This window comes from Panthera uncia, chromosome A2 (assembly GCF_023721935.1).
Source record: "Panthera uncia isolate 11264 chromosome A2, Puncia_PCG_1.0, whole genome shotgun sequence".
Taxonomy (NCBI): domain Eukaryota; kingdom Metazoa; phylum Chordata; class Mammalia; order Carnivora; family Felidae; genus Panthera; species Panthera uncia.
The window spans coordinates 84,481,936-84,500,888 of record NC_064816.1 but is presented as its reverse complement, the minus strand read 5'-3'; the positions used below and the strand labels follow the sequence as shown (position 1 = coordinate 84,500,888).

The following is an 18,953-nucleotide window of genomic DNA, read 5'->3' as shown; positions in this document are numbered from 1 at the left end:
TGGCTATAATGTGAAAAAAGGGAACTCTTGATTTACTCCTTGTTTCTGCCCTGCAGTTTCTGCCTTTTTTTTTTTTTTTTTTTTTTTTAAAGCTACTTGTTCTGGGACACCTGGGTGGCTCCGTCGGTTGAGCGTCTGACTTCAGCTCAGGTCATGATCTCACAGCTCGTGGGATCAAGCCCCGCGTCGGGCTCTGTGCTGACAGCTCAGAGCTTGGAGCCTGCTACAGATTCTGTGTCTCCCTCTCTCTCTGCCCCTCCCCTGCTGGTGCTCTGTGTGTGTCTCTCTCTCTGTCAAAAATAAACAAACATTAAAAAAAAAATTTAAAAAGCTACTTGTTCTTTGTTGACTTCAGTGATACACTTCCTGGGGACCAGCACGTGGCTAGCCAGTGAAGCAAAGACAACCAACCTTGAGATAACAATAAGGATAGTTCATACTCCACAATAGCATTTTGTTCTACCTATGTGTGTCTTAACTCTGCGAGGTCATTGGTCTTTGTAACATCTCTGTATTCTTTCCTTATGATGAGAACCTGAGACACAGATATGCCAAAGAATTTGCTTACAGTCATATAGTTAGTAAGTAGGAGAGCTAAGTTGAATACTGTGACACCCCTTTGACTGCTCTCCAGTTTCACAGCCATCTTCCACTTGAAGGCAGTTTACAAACTGTAAAACAGTTATAGAAATAGAATAGTGTTCAGTTGAATTCAAGTTAGCAAGTATCTTCAAGTGTAATAGACTACCCTATGAGGGGATTTGAAGATGAATGACAAAATCCTGTCTAAAAAGAACTTATTGGAGAAAATGGTGTATCACTCTGAGGAATGACCCAGAGCAGGTGGGATGGTGTAACCACTCTAACTGAAATTTAAACAAAAAATTACGGAAACCCAGAAGACAAATATCCCCCTGAAACATTAAAGTACTTTTAGAAGGTATTTGAAAAAAGTTTGAAAAATTAGCATAATTCATCATAGAGAACTCACATAGGTGAAGTCATTTAATAATGAAAGTTCTGGATTGGGGTGCCTGGGTGGCTCAGTAGGTTGTGTCTGACTCTTGATTTCTGCTCAGGTTGTGATGTCCAGGTTCATGGGTTTGAGCCCCATGTCAGGCTCTGTGGTGACAGCTTGGGATTCTCTCTCTGTCCCTCTATCTTTTCCTTTTTTTTTTTTTTTTTTTAAGTTTATTGATTTATTTTTGAGAGAGAGAGAGAGAAAGAGCACAAGTGGGGGAGGGGCAAAGAAAGAAAAGGAGGCAGAGATTCCGAAGTAGACTCCAGGGTCTGAGCTGTCAGCACAGAGCCCAGTGTGGGGCTCATACTCACAAACCATGGGATCATGGCCTGAGCTGAAGTCAGACACACATTGACTGAGCCACCCAGGTGCCCCCCCCCTTTCTGCCCCTCCCCTGCTTGTGCTCTCTCTCTCTCTTTCTCTCTCAAAAGTAAACAAAAAAAAAAAAAAAAAAAAAAAAAGAATGTAAGTTCTGGAAATCCAGAGTAGTGAGAGAGAAAGGTACAAGGGGAAATGCATTGGGATGGGGGTGGGGAGCCTAGAATTATATATGGGGGATAGGTAGCAAAGACCTTGAATGCCTTTTAAAGGATTCTGAATTTAATTGTTTAGCTAATGGAAAACCATCAATAAAATTGAGCAGCTGAACTGTTGACTGTGAAGAACGATTTGAAGCAGGAGGATCTTTTAAGAAGACAGAGCAATACTCTAGGGGAGAGATGAGAGAGCTTGAATTAGGACAAAAGAAGTAAGGGAAAATATACACTTAAAAATGGATTGGGGATAGAACTGATCAGAAATGCCAATTTATCGGGCACCGTGGTGGCTCAGTTGGTTGAATGACTGATTCTTGATTTCAGCTCAGGTCATGACCCCATCAGTGTGGAACTAAGCCCCGTGCCAGTCTCTGTACTAAGCGTGGAGTCTGCTTAAGATTCTTTCTCCCTCTGCCCCTCTATCCATTCTCCCTCTCTCCCCCCTCCCTAAAATTAAAAAAAAAAAAGCAAAAAAAACAAAGAAATGCCACCATAGTAAACACAGGAGATGAAGCTGAAAAGATAAAAGGAAAAATATTTTCTCTTTGCAGGACTGAATAAGGGAAACTGTAAAGTAATTAACTTGGTTATTGATATACAGAGTAGAGGCACCACACTCCACAGTGATGATCGTGTTCCCTTGTGGGTTTCTTCTAAGTCCAGTATTCCAAATTCTTTCTACTTCCTTTTCATTAATTTGGTTTCAGTTAAAAAAAAAATTGTGTAGTTTGTTTGGTTATTACCGTTTAGTTTTAACTAGCCTTCTTTTATAGTGGTAAAGAACAGGATGCTTTTCCATGAGTTTTGTGTGTTTTTTTTTTTTTTGATCAATTAAATGCTGATCTCTTTATTAAAATAGTAAACAAAATAAATAGTGTATAGGCATATTCAGCCTACAGACACACTACAAAATACATAGGTGTAAATACTTGTGGCCACGTGTTACAGTAGGAAGAACTCAGTTCTTGTTCCTGCCCTGGCTTTCCCAGTTACTAGTATGCACTTTGGGCAGTTGCTGGGTCTTAATGTCAGGGTTTCTTTCTGGGATGGGTGTGGCTCAGAATAATATATAAAAAGCACAAGAAAAGGCACAGTGATTAGTATTCATATTTTCCCTCACCCGCGCTCATCTTCCCTCCTCATCAGCCCTTCTCTCCATTTTCACGTGACTCCTCTTGAACCTTCTTTGGGGTAGACTCTCCCCAGGGTTGTTCATAGTTTCCCAGCCAGCTAAGCATCAAAGTTTTTCCAGGCCTATTCCTTGGCAGCTAGAGGTTTTTCTCTTCCACGGCCAAAAATGATACATCCATTCTGTTTAGGTTGTTAGCGAAGAATGTGAGATGACCTGAGGCCGCATTCCCTGCATTCCCAATGTGCTGGAAGTTCCCATTCACAGTCTTTTGATTCTTTGGGGCTGTTTTTCCCCTTTATGTTGCAGCAAAGCTGAGATGGGAAGAAACCAGTCACTGTGACTGCCACCCGGGTGTGTTGGCTATCATCTGGTGATGATTTTCCCCTATCACCAATTGCCCTGCTAGTTAGCTTGTAAGTATTTTGAAGCCTGAGGCTATGACATTGGAAATATTTTTTAAATTGTAAAAATACGGTTTTAAAGTTTACATAATTTCCAGTTTGTTCTTCTCAGGGGTCTTTAACAGGTTTATAGGTTGTTTATCAGCTGACTTCTGATTGAACTTGCTTTCATTAGCACTCTAAGTTTATGCTACCATTAGCTTTTTATTTTTATTTTTTTAATGTTTATTTACTTTTGAGAGAGAGCACAAGCAGGGGACAGAGAGAAGGAGACACAGAATCCGAAGCAGACTCCAGGCTCTGAGCCGTCAGCACAGAGCCCGACGGGGGGCTTGAACGTGACCTGAGCTGAAGTTGGACGCTTGGCTGCCTGAGCCACGCAGGCACCCCACCATTACCTTTTAAACATGTATCTTTATAGGATATTTCACAAAGTTTTATAAATGGTGTTATAAAACAATAACAGCTACCAATTTTCAAGGCCTATGATATGCTAATGTAGGTAGGTAGGTCGGTACCTACCTCAGAGATTGGTGCTTTTTAACAGATAAGGAAACTGAGGCTAGTTGACATTAATTAATATTTTGAAATTACAAATCTAGTGAGTGGGAGAAGTCAAGCATCTACCCAGTTTTCTTTTTTCACCCCTATCACAGAATAATTTTTATATGTGCAGTAAAGGGAGACTTTGTTTCTTCTTATGTTGGTAATTAGCCAGGATTTTCCTTCATTAATAGTCAGAAGGTCAGTGGAACTACCTTCCAAGCATGAAGAAAATAAGACACTGTATGTATATTTTGTGAGATATATAAATTTTTAAGACTTCCTTTTCCTCTCATAGATGGTGTCACAGTAGATTCAGAGAGAGAGAGAGAGAGAGAGAGAGCAGTAATATGGGTTGTTTGCCTCCAGTGGGTTTATGCTCCTGTTCTGCTCTGGAACTTTCTATCATGCTTTACAAGAGGACTGACTGTATCATGGTGTGAAAGCTTGTAGGCGTTCATTCCGTCCTCTGTCCAAATGAACTACATAAAATTTATGTCCTAAAAAGCCAATATGTGTTATAACTTTCAGATTTATAGAAAACCCAGAATCTTAATTTATCATCCTGTTAATTTAATTCCTTTTCAAAAAACATGTATATCTACAATTTTAGTTGTATGTTCTCGTTCCTTGAGAGCTTATTGGTGGAGAGGATAGGTCCAGCCAAAGGCTGGTCAAAATGTTTCTGTACTAGAGATTTAGATGGATCCTAATGCTGAGAGCGGCAAAATGTGTTCATTATTTAAATAAGCTCAGGCTGCCAAATGAATCATAAAGGCAGCTGGGTGTCCTGTGCCAAGGTGTCATTTTCATTAAGTGTGAGATTGCACCTGAAGGACAGTTTAATTTGCAGCTGCTAAAAATATTTCGACAGAGTGATACTGTTACAAGTGGCAGGTGGTGCCCAAACGTGAATTTTGCAAGAAATGCCATCTGTGGGATGAGGTGTGGAAGAATGTCAAGGGGGTGGTAAAGGAGATAAAGGGGGGAAGAAAAGAGGTGTATTTACTCAGTGTTTATTGCTGTTATCATGACTAAAGATGCCATGCTTCACATGATAGCATTGGCCCAAGATTATTAAATATGATTATTTGTTCAGCTTCTACCATGTGCACAGGGCATTGCAAAAGTACCACAGTACCTGTAAAGACAAAGTTTCTTCCCCAGAGGCATGCCATTTAAACCATCCAGATGAGAGAATCCTTTCCAAGTCTATTTACCTTTCATAGTGTTTACATTGCAGTTCTGTGCTGGCAAGACTAATGCACTTTGATCCTGCTTAAATGGATCTTGCCACTTTCTTTTGATGTTCATCTTTTAATACACATTCACATCCATTTCCTGCTTCATATTGTATGAAATATTTTCAATAGTACAAGCTCAAAGATTTTGTTAGATCATGGTCAGTTGGGATTTTGTGAACTTTACAGAGTAGAGAACATTGCAATGTGGAAAGGTATCTAGGGACATTGTAATTGTTGACATTAGTAAAAGATCTGTATATGTGTGTCTATTAGTTCAATGGACTTGGCCATATTGAAATCAGGAACTTATATCTGGAGACTGGAAATAGACATTCTCTACTTTAATGGGTTACAGAACACAAGTTTGAGGAGCAAAAGTAACTAGTGGGTTTCAGTTTTTCATTTCTGCTTCTCATTTGATGGTAGTAACTGGAAGTAGAAAGGCTTCCTTTGTGAATACCATGAACTTTCTTTGGTTCTCAAGGAGACCTAATAAAATAGGTCAATATGAATGAATTTGGGTAAAGGTTTTCCACGGGGAGTTTTTGATGACAAGGCAAGTTATTGAATTGCTTGTAGTTTTTCAGGACAGTGGTAATCTCTGACCTCCAACATATGCATTGTTTTTAGCTTCATAAAGTAGAGAGACATGTTTTCTGTTATTTTAATCCTATTGGTAGAATCTAATTTTGAAAAATTATAAACAGATCATTAATTTTACTGTATTAATTATCTAGCACAAAAGGATGTGATCAAAAGCAGAAAAGTTTTTTTCCATATTAAAATAACATTCATGAAATTTCAGGAGAACATTTTGAGAACCTGTTATTTTGTAATAACTCTTAGAAATAGTTGCAATTTAAAGGAGCATGTCTAAGCATTTCTTTAACTGGGAACGTAAACCCTGTTAGGGCTATGATGAGTTCTGTTCATCCCAGTAACTCTAATGAACTGCCAAAAAGCAAGAAAATGTGACTCTTTCTTCTAAAAAAAAAAAAAAGAAACCCACAAACTTACATATTTTAGTTTAGGAAATTCATTCATTTATTAATCTATTCACTCATTTAGGAACCATGTTCTGTTTCAGAAATTATGCTTAGCCCAGAAGAAATAATTGGGAAAAAATAGGGAAATCAGCTTACCAGAAGAGAGGGGAAAGAAAACAAGTGATTAAAAGTAGAGTTTTCTGGATTCTGATTGAGAAATATGCACTAGGTGCCAGGGAATGGTTTGTGTGTTAAAAAGGCGATAGACAGTACAAGATGGTTTGGAAAAGGTGAGGCCAGAGGCAGAGAAAACAGATTGAATGTGGCTGCCAAGAGAGAAGAGATAAGGGTCTACATTTGCGTAGTTGCGGTGAGACAGATTCAAAATATGCTTAGGGAAATACTTTGTTATATGTAGAAGCTGAAGGCAAGAGAGGGAGAGATACAGGACAAATGCCTGTCATAACAAATAGGAAAATGAAGATAATAGGAAAAGAATTAAATGTCACAAAAGTGATAAAAGCAAACTTTCTTTCAAGTTATGTGAACTAAATGTGTTTGAAGATAGTAGATGGGGTGTTTTCTTGATTTACTAAGGGATTAAAGAAGAGGAACAGTGGTCAATTCTGCCGGAAATGTAAGTCAAAGTTTGTGGATGACACTTACTGCTCTTAATTTATTTTTGGTGTTAGGGACACTGTAAATAGTGTAACTGACAAGATTTCCCATTTTCCTCTAGTGCTAGAGAGCTTTGAGTCAAAACCATAGCTCATCTCAACTATATGTGTTGACGAATGCAGTATCTACTTTTAGAGTTGTTACTGGCTCAGAGTAACATCAGCCTTCCTGTCCTTTCTGCATGCCAATCTTAGTTTATGCTACTTTATCATATCTTATGACACCTGAAATATGGTCTGGAAATTATATAGTATAAATGCATTAGTACTTCTTTCTGTAGCACTGTATGGATAGCTTGGAAGAAATAGATAATATATATATAGAAGACTTATTAGATGACTTGAAAATATAACTCTAAAGTCAAAAAGAAAAAAAAAACAAGCAAAACATGAATTGTACAAGCAACATTAAGACTAGAAAACAGGGAAAGAAGTGAAATGATGGCAGTCCTGCAGGAAATGGAAGCAGTTTAAGGTAAAATACCATTTTATACGTAGGTGTGGATATTGGCATTAGCTAAAGCGGAAAGATTGGAGCAGAAGCAGTTTTCAAAGAAAAGTAGATGAGTTCCTTGCTAGTCATGATGAATTAAAACTGCAATGAGATACTTAGGTAGAAAATTTGAGCCAAAAGTTTGAAATGCAAGGTTGGATCTAGGAGGAAAATAAAGGTGATGTAGTTTGGAGATACCTGAGGGTCTAAAAGTGAATCAATTCCAAAAGAAAAAAATTCTAAAAATATAACAAAATTTAGAATATTGAATTAGTAGAAGAAATGTTAGGAGATACCTTCATTTATAGGAGTGGGGGGAATAAAAGGTGCTCAAAAAGAAAATAATTTAGGAAGCATCTATATTTACAGATGTAGGAAACGAAAGTGGTAAAGGAAATAGTGAAGGCTCTATACTTAACAATTCAGGTTCAGAGTCACAGAAGGCACATGCCAGAGAAACAATGAAAATTATATGAAGGGCATGAAGATTTTATTGTGCCAATGGCAGCAGACAAGCAGACAACCGAAAAAGCGTGAGCATCAAAATCTGTGTGTAGATTTGATGGTTTCTGTTGATTATCAGTAGAACACTCTCAAAGGTGAAACACCAAAAGCTACGTAGTAATGGAGTTGGAAAGCGACTGATAAATAGGGCAGGGAGTCTGAGTCTGAGTCCCCTCTCACTCTTTCAAAAAGTCCTATGGCTAAATGGGTACAAGAAACAGTGGATTCTAGAGTATAGAGTGTAAGTGGAATTCTTTTTGTTTTCTTTGGTAGAATAAAAATATTTAAAAAATAAATATTTGACACGGAGTCATTATAAAGGGAAAGATTGAGAACCCAAAGAAGAATTGACTTCTTTTCTTCATTTTTGCAACTCCCCAGTTGCTGGATTTCTTCCTGTTTTTCATCACTTTTCTCCTTGTATTAGATTCTGTCTTCTTTTCTCTTCGTACTCTATACCCTGCTGTCAATCTCAAATAACTTCAGCTCTAGTCCCCATTTCTTTCCTGAGCTTCTGTATTCCCTGACCTGTGGGACAAATTCCCAAGCATCTCACTTCAAAGCTGCACGAAACTGAGCTTATCTTCCTCCCCCGACTTCCATATCTATCTTTCCTCAAGTGTTCCTATTTCAGTAAATGATTCCTATCCAACCAATATTTAAATCAGACATTTCCTTAGTATTTCCATGATTTTTCTTACTACTCCCTACCTTGAACATCTCATCAATGACCATAATCCAGCAGTTCTGTTTTCACATAATCCTTGCATATGCCACCTTCTCTATCATACTGGTCCAAATCACCAACCCTTCTCACTAGCCTCTAGAGTGGTCTTCCTGCCTTCATTATTGCCTCATTATAATTTTTTTTTCCTGTAGCAATCATAGTGATCTTAACATAGTAATCTGATAATGTCATTACTAGGTTTAAAATACTTCATTGGTTTCCCTCATCGCCATGAGGACAATATGCTCCTGAACAACACTTCCTTCTTATTCTGGCCTCTGCTTAACTTTCTTGTCGTCATCTTTGACCACCCGTCTCTTCATTGACTACTCTCTGAGTCCACAGTAATGTCGTTTCTCTTACCTTGCATGTGTTACTTCCACCTGGGACATTCCAGGTTATTCTTTAGGCCTTGAGTTATAGGTCATGTCTTCTGAGAAAAACTTTTCCTAATTTCTTTAAGGCAAACTGAATTTTCTCTTCTATTTCCAACTGCATTTTTTCCAGACTCTTACTCTTGTCCTTTTTTTGTGTGGTGTAATAATTGTTCTGTTTAATTGTTGGTATTCCCTCACAGACAGAATACATTTCATCATAACATCCCCTTGTTTTCCACAATCTAGAGCACAGAGTACATGTCTAGGAAAAATATGATGAATGAAATATAGATAGATGGTGAGTGATTGCATGAAGAATAGAGATTTTTATTGGAGAAATATTTTGTAGATTATTGGATTGAGAGCAAATAGAGGCTTTAGACTTACAAATGAAGAGAGATCATTTTTCCACAGAAAGAAAGAAAAGAAAAATTGAGAGGAGAAAAAGGAGGACCTTCTCTTTAAATGGTTTTGGTTGTATCAGTATAGCAAATAATTCCATCTTTGAAGAATAAAATGAGATGCTACATTAGTTGATTTGAAGACAATCGGAATGATTTTAAAGAGTTTCTGTTAATAAATCTGTAACAACAATGATTCTTTTTTAGGATACATAGCCTGAGTTAACAAGTAGAAAATCCATTTACTAAATTATATGGTTTTCATCATCCTTGCTTAGATATAGGGGCACAGGAAAAAAAGTTCTGGGATTATATAAGACAGGTGCAATGGAGGTTCGGGAGGCCAAGAGGTTCTAGGGTAGCAGGGCAGACAATTAGAATGATTGATTAGAATGTTTGGTTTGGAAGAAGAGGAGAATTCACCAGGGCAGAGAGGAATAGATTGAGAAAAGAAGAGGAGGAGTAAGAGGACCAAATGTAGTAAGGAAGGGGAAAGCAACATTTGAAGGATTGAAGTAGAAAATACATAGAAAAGGTTTTGACCGCAGACAAGATTTGCTAAATTTAAAATAGTAGAACTCCTTTTAATTTTTTGAAAGAGTTTAACTAGAAACCTATTTTATTTTGAGATAGGAAAGAATGTTTTTCCAAGTTGATTGTATCCTAAATGTCTTAAAGACAAGTTACATTTGACTGACATTGTTTTTCTTTGATATTCTTTTTTAGTTTAATAAATGTGTACTTTTTTTTCCATGCGTAGTTTATTTTTTGTCTGTTTCTGAAGCTGTGTCAGACTGTTATTCACCTACAAAGTCCTCCATGCTGTAATACCAGATATTGAAAGAGAGACTAGGATCGAAGGCTCTTTCAACAATGTGCATGGTAACTTGTTTGAATGATTTCCCAGTAGAGTCCACATTGATAAAATGATAATTTTCTTGACATATTTTAGAGAGGGAAACACGTGCTTGATAGAGCCTTCTGTCATGCCCAAACACCAAGCTAAGAGAATATCTGTACATGTAAAATACTGTTTGCTTTATTGTCATTTTTGTGCTTCTAACGTGACTTTTGCCTAATTATAGCTTTCTGAGAACAAGAGACATAATATTACACATTTTGTTTTCTACGTCATGTCTTACATGTATTTGTGAGCAAATACCATAGCTAGATTTAATTACCTGAAATTCTTTAAGTTATGCAAGTGTTTCTGTGAACAATTACTCTAATTGGGAAGGTAATATTAGACCAACTTCTCCTCCATTGCTCTAGTTTTAAAGCAAAAGAATGTGTGTTTTTTTTTTTTATTCTAATTTTGTAGCTGGGTTATAATGAGACCTCCAAATGTAGTATGTGATTGAGGCTTCCCTTCACTGTCTTAATGATAATAATATAATGCATTTACTAATATTTTGCTAAGTTGTTTCAATGCATTATTCAAGTTGAAAATATTTGTTTTTATATGAACTATTTATGACGGAAAAGGTGAATAGAATCCAATTTGAAATAAACCTAGTGTGAAAATTAGTCATCTGAGATCTGAGACTTACCAAAAAGTCACAACAATTGCAAGTGACTGAACTGAATTCTTCAACATGTAGGTTTGTGTGCACACACAAACTATATGTAACTGTGTGTGCACACACAAACACGCTTACAACACTGCATTTCCAGGAATCTAACTTCATCATTGGGATAGTAATTGTTTGATTTGTAACATACCAATTCCTACCATGTCACATTATTTATTCTGCTCACTGATACTCATGAGATGCAAGCAGAAATATACAAACATATCTATGTATATGAACAGGTAGAAATTGATGAAGAAAAACCAGCTTTGTAACAATTATAGGAAAGTAATGTATTATTTTATGTATCTTATAAAGCTCTGGTACTGAGTGAGTCCAACTTTTAAAAGTTATTTCCCTACTCTTATTCCACTGGCACACTGGACTTGAAATATGAATAGGTAATGAATTATACTTTTAACTTTACTGACAGAGTCTGTATAATTTGCCTGAGAAGGATAGTGGAGTGTAGCCCTGACTGTGCATGGTCTGAGAGCAAATGTTAAAAGAAGGTTACAAGCATAGAACACATGATAATGGTGATTATGCACAGGTATAAAGATTAGGACTAAATAACATGGATAAAGCTAGTTTCAGGGTTCTGACCTCTTCCCTGATATCTCAGGTTTGGTACTGATCTATGTGCACGTATTTCATTGCTGACTTGATAACATGATATGCCATGGGAGTAAAGGTAGCTTATTGTGAGAATTTAAATACCTGCAATGTCCTAAATGCTTTCAGTAAGATAAACTCAGCTTCTTACTATATTACATCTTAAAACCAATGAAGCTACTACATACTTTTATATGTCTGTATGAGTCACAACCGCATCAACCCAGGTATTTACAAAAATTATTTTTTTTAAATGAGGCTCTAATCATTGCTAATATACATTCTGCATAATCTAGGCAGTCTCTCTCTCTTTTTGTTTTTTCTTTCTTCTCTCTTTCCCTTCTTGCACAAATACTCATTGAATGTCAACTGTGTTTTAACCTTTAGGATCACAGCACCAAACAAAACATGCCAGGTCCTGGGAACTCATATTCCTTTGGGGTGGGGAGAGAAACAGACAATAAACAAATGAAGATTAGAAACAGAGAAAGAAAGACTGAGAGATCACAGGTGTTTAATAATGTTAGGAAGAAAAATAACACATGAAAATTAAGAACTAAAAGGATTTCAAGTGCTTTAAATAGGGTAGTCAACAAAGATCTTTCTTATAATGCAATATTTGAACAAAGACCTGAGTAAAAGTAGGAATCCAGTCATTCATTATAATATATGAGGTGAGAAAGTACACAGAGAGGAAGATCTGAGGCAGGAATGAGAGTACTTGTTTGAAAGCCAGGAAGGGGCTACTATGGGGATGGTATGGCGGGCTAGGAGTAAGTTAGGTCAGGAGAGTAGGTAGAAGAAAAGGCTTGTGAGGTAGCAGGGACCAAATCATAAATGGTATCTGGTCACGGGAAAGATTTTATATTTTATTGTGAATAATTTGGAAAGATGGATGAGGGGTTAGAGAGGGAAGTGACCTGCCATAGGATCACTCTGACTAGTGTGAAGAAACAGAACACAATTGGTGGTGGTAAGGTAGAAACAGGGAGACTGTTAGCAATTCATCGCTGGTCATGGTGATCTGGGAGACGCCGGTCGTGGAGGATGTGGTAAGAAAAGGTGATGGATGTGCTGATAGAATGTGGGCTGGAGAGAAAGAGATGACTCAAGGGTGGCTCCAGAATACCAAGGTGACTTGAGTACCCAGTAAATAATGTTGTTATTTACTGACGTGGATAAGAACATGAGAGGATTTGCTGTTTTGTTGTTGAATCTGGATCTCATTTCTCCCCTCCCATCCAGTCTTTGCTGGAAACTAGAACAGACCATTTGGTACTTTGACTTAAAACTATCTTATGCTTGGAAGGAAGAATGATAGTGATGATGGCAATAAGCAATATTTGAAAGCATTTCCAGTTTGCAAAATATTTTAATATCCTGTAATGCATTTGCACTATGTGGTCACACTGAGGATTTCTGCACCTACTCCTAACTTTCCAAAAAAAGAGAAAAATAAAGAATTGTTTTGAGGTATAAGGTGATTTGTAACTTACTTTAAAATACATAAAGAACAGTTCACATATTCTGAAAACTGTGAACTAAGGAAAGATTAGTTCTTGAAATATATCAAATGCAAGTGAGGAGAAAGTGAAAGTGGACTGTAATGAATGGTATTATCTATCTAACTGTGAATTAATATATGTGCTGTAATTTGTCTCTCAGATCCAAGGTTCATTAGTGCCCACCTCATCCCAGAAAGTGACAACCCTGAAGATGACAAAGTATATTTTTTCTTCCGCGAAAATGCGATTGATGGAGAACACACCGGAAAAGCCACTCATGCTAGAATAGGTCAGATATGCAAGGTGAGGTAAAGAAAAAAAACAATTGAGGAGGATATTATTGTCCAATCATGGTTTTCTTTTTCTTCTTCACCTATATGCAAGTATAATGAAAACTATGGCTAAAAATCTTGACTGATCATTATAAATATTTAAATGGTAAAGAAGGATTTGAAAACATACTTGTTTATTGGTAACTCTTCGTAGGTAAACATGCAGGTAGAAATTGTGACACATTATTTCACGTTTACATTAAATGATCATCCTTTGAAATTTTAAAGAAATAAATTTTTAAAAAATATTTATCTTTGAGAGAGAGAGACAGAGCTCAAGTGGGGGAGGGGCAGAAAGATAGAAGACACAGAATCCCAAACAGGCTCCAGGCTCTGAGCTGTCAGCACATAGCCTGACACAGGGCTTGAACTCGTGAACCGAGAGATCATGACTGGAGCAGAAGTCAGATGCTTAACTGACTGAGCCACCCAGGTGCCCCAAGAAATACAATTTTTTCATGTTACCTGGGAGAACACATTTTTTTGTATTTTCACACAACAGTTTCCTAAAATATGTAAGAGTGAATGGATATTTGTTGTTGGGATAGCTAAATTATTGATATAAAAGAGAAAATCATTAAAGCTTGATTTTATAAATTGATTATAACATCCTATGTACATATATATGAACACATACATATAGTTTTGAGCATCTGAACTTTGAGGTAATTCATTAACAGTGTAACACAAAACTGGATATGATATTGCATTATAATGTCAGATACATAGAATAAAAACTACTCAATAAATGTTTGTGGATTAATTAGTATCAGTGTAAAGATATGATAACAGTACCATTCTTTCCCACTACACTGTATATAGTGCAGTGTATATGCAGTATGAATCAAGCTAACTGCTCTTATGTATTCAAGCACCTTTCATCTCAAGAAAAATCACAAAGCTAGATCCAGTAATTATCTTCAATGGAATTGTCTTTTTCAAAGAAGATACGAAATTTTTGAAAATCTCTCCTGGGGGGATTGGTTAGCATCTTTTCTACCTCAATCATGATGTAATTATTTATCGCTAGTATATTAAGTTACTGGAAAATTAAAGGTTTTAACAATCTGGAAACATACAAAAATATGTGAAATATGTGAGAATCTGTTCTCCAAAAAATGTAAATCATATTTAAAAGCACTACTTACAGGGTTAGAAAAATCTTTATAGCATGTAGAATTATATCAACAAAATATAAATCATTGTTATGTGTTTGAAGGAACACGGATGTTCCTTCAAACCCATGCACCTAAATATTATTTTAAAAGAGCCTAAATTACCCTCAAATACATACGATCATAACAGAACTTATTGCTTAAGTTAAAATTTAGTTTCATTTTCAGTGAGGAGGTATGTTTTCAAAATGTTTTCTCTAGAATGATTTTTTTTATTATTAAGGCTGGTGCAAATATTTTTTTCAATATACTGTTTGTAAAATTGAAATTGTTTCAACTGTTTAAGCTTATAAAATATTTGATGCTGGTTTGTTTTTCTCTAGGATCTATTTTCAGTATGTGTTATAAGCTGTGCATTTATTCTTCCTTCAATAAATATTCGTTAAGTGCCTATTATGTGCCAGTGTGTTCTTTGTATGTTGTAAGTCATTCTGTGAATAAAGTTTGAGTGAATAGATTTGACCAACAATAAAAAAAAGCATAATTACTTGTATCTGTGGTATAATTACTTGCATTTTGAAAAATGAGGAAATTGTTTCTCTGTTTCAAGAGAAATATTTGAAATTATCATTCACATGCACATTTCCTAAAATCAGTGTTCTCTCCTTTCAGAATGACTTCGGGGGTCACAGAAGTCTGGTGAATAAGTGGACAACATTCCTGAAAGCTCGACTCATTTGCTCAGTGCCAGGTCCAAATGGCATCGACACTCATTTTGATGAATTGCGTAAGTAACTCATGATACTGGATAGAGAATATTTGTTCAGACTTTGTCATAACCACCAAAATGCAACTTTTCCTAATTTTGTTTTCAAACAGAGGATGTATTCCTTATGAATTCTAAAGATCCTAAAAATCCAATTGTCTATGGAGTGTTTACAACTTCCAGGTAAACAACTTTTTACTATCTTACTATCAAAGAAACTTCATGTCCTTTAGGTGCTTTTCAGGAATCCATAATTTGGAAAATACATTTTTGAAAGAACATTGGCTTAACCTTTGAGCTGTTGTAGATTCTTGGGTGGCTGATGTTATGACGTAAATAGTTTAAAAAAATAAATTTTAGCAGAAATGTCATCACTGTAAATTGAATTATGAAAAATGTATCATAGCCTCAGTATAGCTCTGACTTAAAATTTAAATGAAATGTAGAATATTCTGAAAAGCTGAAATCTGAGCTTTGATCAGACTTTGTAGTGCTATAAACTACAGTGGCAACACTCTTTCCTTTCTCTTTTCCTTCTTCCTCCTTCATTCTCTCCCTCCCCTCTTTGTCTCCTCCTTCCTCTTCTCTTCACCCTCCTCCATTCCCTATCTTCCCAAGACACTTGCTGTCAATCAAGCAGCAATTATCTCTTGACTATCACATTCGGTATAAAATTTATATTACCTGGAGTTGTTAAAATTAAACAGACATTAATCCATTTCTTCTGACTCCTCATTACTTAGGGCAGTGGTTCTCAGACATCCATCTGAGCATCCATGTGAACCACCTAGAGATCATGCTAGGCCCCGCCTCCAGAGTTTCCGAATCAGTAAGATTAGGATGGAGACTACTTTTTCTTCTATTATGAAAATACCATTATTAAATTCTGTAAATATTTACTGAGACTAACTATGTGTTAGGTACCATGAAATAAGCAACTGATGTTACAGAAAAGCAACTGGGCCTCTTTCTTCCCTCACGAAGCTTGCATTCTACCAGACATTGTCTATGTGGAGCAGGTTCCAGTAATAGACTCTTATAAACACATGTTTTTCATTTGATATGTTGTATATGTAATTTTCTATGGTGAAAGATTGGTTAAAAGATAAGCATTCCATATTTTAAGTGTGCATGACTGTTTTATATCTTTGTATAAATACATCTCTCAAGCCGTATTTATATAAGCACAATAAAATGGAAAATTGTGGCAGCTCATGGCAAACTTCCAGTTTATTTCAAGTACCTGATTTTTGTCAAGCAAAATGATGGGGATAATTGCCATAATATTCCACTTTGAGTAGGATGTAACAGCTACTAACTTAAAACAATTTTCTGAGTTAGGAAGAGATTATTTTAAATGCCTTCACACAAATCACACTCAGTTACTTGCTCTAATGCTTTTGGTCATTTGGGAGTTAAAAATAATATAATGTGACATATCATTTGACATTAACTATTCATTTTCTGCACCAGTCAGCTCCTAAAATGACTTCTTAAACATTTTTGCTTGCTTAAAAGTTCTCTGGTTTCAGTATTCATGATGGAGGCTTAACATAGTACCAAAGTTTATGTTTTTATTTCTATTGATATCAAAATTAAATATTGCTTTTTAGAAGATCACGTAGATGTTTTCCCACTGAAGTTTATGTATATTAATGTGTGTACTTCATGTCATATGTTGTGTATATGTGATATAAATATATATACTATGAGTATTAATGATGGTTTCAGCTCTGCTTCTATTTTGAGCAATCATAATATGTTCTCTTGTGTATTGCCAAAATATATACACATGACTAAAAAATAACACAAGCACTGTTTGAGGTTGAATTTATGTTCAAGTTTTGATAATTGACATCTAATAACATTAATAACCTGGAACAACTTAAGAATAGTTGTCTTGCCACTGTATGAAGATGAAAATCTTTTTTTTTTTTCTGTCTCTCTTTTTTAGTAACATCTTCAAGGGGTCAGCTGTGTGCATGTATAGTATGAGTGATGTGAGAAGGGTGTTCCTTGGTCCGTATGCTCACAGGGATGGTCCCAACTATCAGTGGGTGCCTTACCAAGGAAGAGTCCCCTACCCACGACCAGGAACTGTAAGTGGTCTAGGTTTTTAAAATACCAGATGAATAAATTTCTCCTGAAGGTTTATGAAAAGCTGCTACAAGCAGGTGTTAAGTATAGATAATGTAAAACAAAGGTACCTTGACTATAAACAAAACAAAGCAGGGATATTCTATGATATCGTGGAATTCTGCATTTAAAAGCATGTTCTTTAGAGACATTAGTGGTTAAGCTCAGTGCTTACCAGTTATTAATAACCATAATTTTTGAGAAATAGAAACTAAATGGGTAGACTTATTTGTTTTCTTTTCCAAAAGTGACTTTCATAGAGAATTGAAAGAATTAAGATTCATCTGAACTTGTTCTCCCTAGCTAGAATGAAGGCTTCAAGGATTGCCCATTAAATAGGAGGACGAAAAGTTTTAAATCAGTACTATTTTCCCATGGGAATGGGACACACCCCTCAAGTAGGTAAGAGAGATATGCAGGAAAATCTCATAGAACAGGGCCTAGATATTTTAACAGACACTGTCTACTCTCGCTGACCGCTCCTTTTTCCCTCCAGCAACCCTGGGGCACATTCAGGCTTGAAAAAAACTTGGAGAGAACTCAAAATAAAACCAGCTTTGAATCTGCAATTTAAAGTAGGGCGAAAAAAAAATACGGTAGGAAGTGAGTGAAGTTAGCAGTGATGGCAGAGGTTGTACAATACCTGCACCCAAGTGCAACTGCTCTAATCCTAAGAATCTTTAAGGAAATAATTTCCCGTGATGCAAAAACTTGTGTTTGAAGTTTAGCCATTGCTGTAATTTTACTTCAGTTTGGTTTATTCTGTTAAATTCAACTAAGTTATGTTTTATACATTTTATTCAATATGAGGATTTTAATCTTATTTTTCTCTGTTTTTGAAGTTCTTTATGGGAAAATTGAAAATTTTGCATTTTATAAATATTAACTCTAGCTGGTGGTTCTTGTGGGTACAAAACCTGTGTAGGCTTCCAGAAGAATGAACCAACAAGACGAAATATTGATTATATGAAGTAAAATGGGTTTTACGAAAAAGCGCAAGATATTTACTCCATCTCTTAATGGCAGACTGCTTCTACTTTGTTGGTGATGAGTTTTCTAACCCTATGGCTCATTAAGGCTAGTGTATTCTAAGTAGGACCTGCCTCTAGGTTTCACTTCGACAGCTTTGGTGCAGTTCCTTCAGCATGCTAGATGGTGTACTGCCATTTGGAGATACAAAGGTTTTGATCTGAATTTGTACTCAGTATATCTGCAATTAAGGATAGCCATTGGAAATTATTGTGTGCCAGACCCTGTTCTAAGAAATTTATATTTATATATATTGTATTCAGTAGCACAGCTATTGCTCCCATTTCACAGATGAGGGCTCTGAGGCAAAGAGAGGAAGCAGGACTCAGTTGAGGCAGTTTGGTTCTAGAGCTGGTGTTCTCACTCATTATTCAGAATTGATAAAACATGGCATAAAAAGTCAGCAGTATGCACCAACTGTTAAAGACAGAAGCAGAAAGCATTGCCTAATCTAGGAATCAGGGAGTGGCCAGCAGAAGGGCAAAACACCTAACTCCATGACTAAAATTCATTTGAATGAGTTCATTAATTCTATCAAGTGGCAGCTGAGAATAGCCATTTTGTCAACACTACTGGAGAAAAACATACTAAGTGAAACATATTAAATAAGTAGCTTTATAATTTACTTAAAAAGTAATCCTTTAAATCCTTTGTTGTATTAGTGTATAATTGTGTGTGTCTGTATATACACACACACATATATATATACATGCATATATATTCCAAGATAGATGCTCTTCCCGTTTCATAGCAAGTTTATTTATTTCATTTCTCATGAATTATTTATGATCTGTATCAAGGTAATGGCAAAGACCATTGATTTCTCCTAAGCCTCTTATAAG

At 36.0% G+C, this 18,953-nt stretch overlaps 1 protein-coding gene across 3 annotated transcripts in view; it reads left to right on the top strand.

Moving 5' to 3' along the window:
* The window catches only part of SEMA3A (semaphorin 3A), a 465,628-nt gene that overhangs the window by 402,824 nt on the left and 43,851 nt on the right, over positions 1 to 18,953 (top strand). For all 3 annotated transcript variants that reach the window (XM_049641371.1, XM_049641370.1, XM_049641368.1), the window contains 4 exons: positions 12,894 to 13,036; positions 14,853 to 14,967; positions 15,060 to 15,129; positions 16,901 to 17,045. In XM_049641371.1, coding sequence (XP_049497328.1) covers positions 12,894 to 13,036; positions 14,853 to 14,967; positions 15,060 to 15,129; positions 16,901 to 17,045 — 473 coding nt within the window. The remainder of the gene's footprint in view (positions 1 to 12,893; positions 13,037 to 14,852; positions 14,968 to 15,059; positions 15,130 to 16,900; positions 17,046 to 18,953) is intronic.